Consider the following 5,000-nt stretch of genomic DNA (forward strand, 5'->3'; position numbering starts at 1 on the left):
TATATTGATCTCATATCCACATTTCTTTTTATACACTTATAATTTTTTCAGTTTTGGAGTGTGATAGTGGTGAAAGTACTAATAAATTGATAATTTTATTGTAATTTCATAGATGTAGTATGTCTGTGCTCTAAAACAACAAGGCAAGATTAATTTCTTTTTCTGTAGACTGGTCGACCAGCTAGTGTCACCAGCACAGAGATGGAGGAAATGGAAGGGGAGTATAATGTTGATGCAAAGGTAGTGTACTGGTCATGATTTTTTTTTCTAAACTTTGGCTTGCCAAAACTGCTAGTTCATCTGTTATGATGTGAAAAGCCTTTGTACTTCTACACTTATTTTACTGTTTTCATCTTCAAGCTGAATGTACCGTAATGTTGCTGAGAATCAGAGCTGTTTTGTGCTTGCTTATATGTCACTCTTGTTGAACAGTTGCTTGTGTTGTATTACAGTTTTAGAAAATTAGATACCATATTACATTTTTTAACTATGTAATCAATCAAGGTTCAGGAGGTATAATTATGAACATGATATATGGTGATAGTCATATAGATGCATAAGAAAAAAATATAAATATAAATACAATTTTAACAACTGTGATGATTTAATATTCTATTATTTGGTATTACAGATTTATTGAAACACCATCAATAATGAAGTAAAAGTAATGTCACAGAATACCTAAATTATAAGAAAATGTCACTAAAACTTAGATTTGACATTTATGCTCATCACAAACATTAATAGAGACACCTCATTGACAATGCAAACTTTTTTAAGCCTTTCATAAGTAACTCGGATGTCTGCAATATATAAATCTTCCTAGATGAGCGCATTGATATCTTACATCTATCTCTTTACAGCTTTTTTATGAGAAATATGAATTTTCTTTACTCTTTGTCTATGAAAGTGTTCTTTTAGTTGCTTTTTGTAATCAAGATTTCTCTAGCAGTTAATGCTTTTTGTTATGAATATTTTTTTTTTCTTTTTGTTTTGTTTTTTTACTATTCTCTCTCTGATATTATACTCACTCTTATTTTTATGCTTTAAGATATTTAATCAAGAACTATTTTGAAATGTACAAATGAATGGTAATAGTAAGATTATTTTGTTTACAGCATATCTGATTAGACTTTATTGTTATGCTCTACAATGCTATGTCATATGATACAGGAATGGAATAAGTAAATAATATCAATGATACTGCAGTATTATAGTTCCTGTTTACATGAGTGCAATAGCGAACTTAAATTGTTGTGAAACCTTTCCTCTTTCATTAAAACTAACTGGCAGAAATGTCATCTGAAAAAATTGTGTAAGCTGGCTGGTTATGGTATTTGCATTATCAGATTACATTAGTAATCCAAAATCCACTATCTTTCCAAAATCCACTGCTTATGGGACTGAATATAACACTAACTGGCAGAAATGTCATCTGAAAAAATTGTGTAAGCTGGCTGGTGATGGTATTTGCATTATCAGATTACATTAGTAATCCAAAATCCACTATCTTTCCAAAATCCACTGCTTATGGGACTGAATATTAATAAGCCACCAATGTCTTCACACTCTTCCTGTGTAGCATGTGTGTACTCTAACCGGCTAAGTGGCATCCCATTCAACCTTTTATTCGTATGTCCTGATACAAAAATCTGTTGCCAACATTTTAATGGTCACGAGAACACAGAAGTAGCACAAGAAATAAGGTCATAAACATGAAGATTAGTTTGTGAGAACCTACTCTTTGCCGGACAAAACCCATCAAATCTGTATTTTCAAAAGTACAGCTGTACTATAGTATTTTTGCTATGGTGTATTAAAGATGATGTACAGCTTTTACTGTTTAGTATTTTTCCATGCACCTGTTGAGTGTTATTAGTCTGGACATTTAATTAGATTTAACAAACATACACCATATTGTATTTCCTGACGTATGAAGGATTCATGCTGAATAAGTTACAAACAAAGCACTGGAGGGAAGAATGGGAAAGCACACAATTATGTCAGTCATAATCACAATCAGACCATCCTTCCAGACATTGTGCTAAATCAGTATTCGAAGTACAGTGTAGAGAATTATGATGAATTAAAAAAATGCTGTATGACATAAGTGTTAATTTTATTATTTAACTGTAGGATACAGAAGGAGATTCACACTGGATCTAAAGGGTGTTACTGGTTCAACAAATCTATAAAAGATGGAATTGAGAAATTATCAGTAGAAATCTTCATGAATCAGTGACCCTTCCAAGTAGATACTCAGGCTTAAGCCAGTAGGTTGTCCATGGTAAATCTGGTATCTTGCATACTGACAGTTTGGACCAAGGGAATGTCCAGTTTACTGCCATGGAACTTATGAAAACATTGTCATATACAATGGGTTAAAAGTACTTCGCCACATCACCAGAATTGTTATCTGGTAGAAGATATAATTCAAATTAGTTTGGCAATATCTATTTTGAGGTTAACTCATAGGGGTATACTTACTTTCTCATTTAACATCTACTGAGAACTAATATTTTTTAGAAATATCACAAGTTTATCCTTTGTAACAAAGACTGTAACAATAATAATAGCAATCATTAAAGTATTACTTGTGATTATGATGATAATGATAGTTGATTATCATGCTGCTAGCTACCCTATAACTTTGGCCTATGTAGGCAAGTGCAACAGCTGAGTACTTCTGTGGGTAAACAGGGATATGAGGGGCATATACTGCTGCCATAACTTCCATAAAATAGGTCTCCAAAATAGAATTGTTGCCCACTCTTCTAACAAAGGACATTCTAGAACATTATCCTTGCAGAGATCAAGTAAATGGACATACGTTTTACCTGATTAAGAGGTGGGTACTGGGGCAATGAGAGGCTTGCTATTGAGGCTAACACTGGAAATGCCAGGGTAGAGATTTGGCCACAGGTTGTGTACATATGTAAATTCTTCACTTATATTGGGTAAGGACAGCAAGCTTGAAAGATCACTTCACATATTCTAACTTACCTCAATAATAGAGATTTACTTTAAGCACTGCCTGATTCTTTGTCACTTACAGCCACAGTCACATACTCCACAATCAACATTGTTTCAGTTGCTTCATTCTTAATCCACTAGTTTATTCAGAAAATATGTAATGTAGAAATTCCTTTCATTGAAATTTAATTTGCTCATTTATCTTAAACTTGTAAATTGATTGCTCCTTTCACCCCCAAACATTCTCACAATGCAATTTTAGATCATTTATAATTTCTGGGTCTTCAGCAAGCTCACTTATGGACAGTCCATCATTAGTAAGAATAAAGACAAAGCCTTGTTGAAAGTTATATATAGATTAGATTCACTTTGGAAGTATAAGTTGAAATTCTAATGCTCAGACAGATGACAGTAGGGAAGAGACCAAAATAATACAATTTATCCCAGTGGCAATAGGTGACATCCTATCACATCATGGTGGATATTTCCAGATTCTGGGTGATGCCCCATCCTGTTCATGTCCTCATTGCTGGGATGGGGTCGCCCAAGGCTGGAGTAGTGTACACTAATGTACACTCTTCCTCACCAGACTTTACTGAAAATTTTAATTGTCATTATTGGGTTCATGAACTGTGTTTTGTAATCATATAGGGGTAGAAATGCTATTATTAGGTTAATATAACAAAATGGTCAAATTACCTTCAAGATATTATTTAGCAGATTATGGAGAGGAGGGACTTACAGTATGATTTACCATTATGAACTTGATAATAGCAGAGATTCAACATCAAAATATATTTTATACTCCTTGAAAAAAGGAAAAGGTACTGTCCTGCTGGATTAGTTATCAGACATCATTCTTTATCTCCTGTTAAAAAAAAAGAGTTGTTGTTTATTTATGTTTGCATTATTAGTCTTAGTATGAGGTATTAGTGTATGTTGTTACTAGGTCTTAGTAAAATTGTTAGTTAGGTGTATCGAACACAAATGCCAATGCTGTGATCATTATCCAGAGTTAGTGATATGACATTGCAGTGTCATAATATTACCACGGTATATATCAGTGTTGGAGTTACAGTGTATATTCAGATTTTTTGACTGTCCAGTATCTGGCCATTTTCAGTTCTATAGTTAACTTAGGTAGTGAAAAAATAGTATGTGGTATGTTGTTAACCCATTGACATCTTTCTGTATAATGTTAATGGGTATCATATATGCATCAAACTATGAAAGAACAATATGATTATAGAGCTTCTTATTTAGATTTTTCTGTATTTAGAACTGAATAGTAATCACCTTGTATAATTTATGCATAGGCCTATACACATAATTATTCATTGAACTAAAAGTATCTTGTTTGGATAGATAAACTATGCTTGCTAAATACATAATTGCTATACTTTTACTAATCACTCTATCATACATCATTTTAAAAAATCATAGTAGATATAACCTATTAGAGTTGAGATCAAGTGTCATAGTTCACAAAACCAATCAGTTGGTTTGGAAGCTCTTAAGCTATGAAGAATTGCTCTTATTGTTTTCCATTCTGTCCCAGAAATTCAGGGTGCCTAGTGATGAAAAAAATTACTTCATGTAGTTACAAAGATGGTGAAGTATTTTCTGGCTTAATGGAAATCCTAAGAGTAGTGAATAAGAAGTAGGCATAATCATTTGTGAGGAATGTATCAAACCTATTATTATCGGATTGTGTATATTGTATGGTAGTTAATTGTACTGATGAATCAAAATTGTCTCTGATATCATTAAATGTTTCATTGATTGTATCAGAAATGCCAAAAGCGATCCCTTTTTTTTTTTTTTTTTTTTTTTGTATTTTGATAATGTAAAAACATTGAAAAATATTTAGATCTCATATGGCCATTCTTGCACTGTTTTCTAAGTACTTGCATTAAGTTGCAGTATAGACTTTTATTTATTGATTCATTTGATATTATTTGATGATTGGTTACGTTGCTGATGCCTTCAAATCAGGAGTTTTTCTGACAGCACAGCACTAGCAGTGT

At 32.5% G+C, this 5,000-nt stretch overlaps 1 protein-coding gene across 8 annotated transcripts in view; it reads left to right on the plus strand.

Annotated features, from left to right (window-relative positions):
* The window catches only part of LOC125025425 (transient receptor potential cation channel trpm-like), a 164,726-nt gene that overhangs the window by 147,549 nt on the left and 12,177 nt on the right, over positions 1 to 5,000 (plus strand). For 5 of the 8 annotated variants that reach the window (XM_047613423.1, XM_047613428.1, XM_047613426.1 and 2 more), the window contains one exon: positions 169 to 240. The exons of the other annotated variants lie outside the window; for them this stretch is intronic. In XM_047613423.1, coding sequence (XP_047469379.1) covers positions 169 to 240 — 72 coding nt within the window. The remainder of the gene's footprint in view (positions 1 to 168; positions 241 to 5,000) is intronic. 8 annotated transcript variants of the gene reach the window in all.

The sequence above is a fragment of the Penaeus chinensis genome, chromosome 5, assembly GCF_019202785.1.
Source record: "Penaeus chinensis breed Huanghai No. 1 chromosome 5, ASM1920278v2, whole genome shotgun sequence".
Taxonomy (NCBI): domain Eukaryota; kingdom Metazoa; phylum Arthropoda; class Malacostraca; order Decapoda; family Penaeidae; genus Penaeus; species Penaeus chinensis.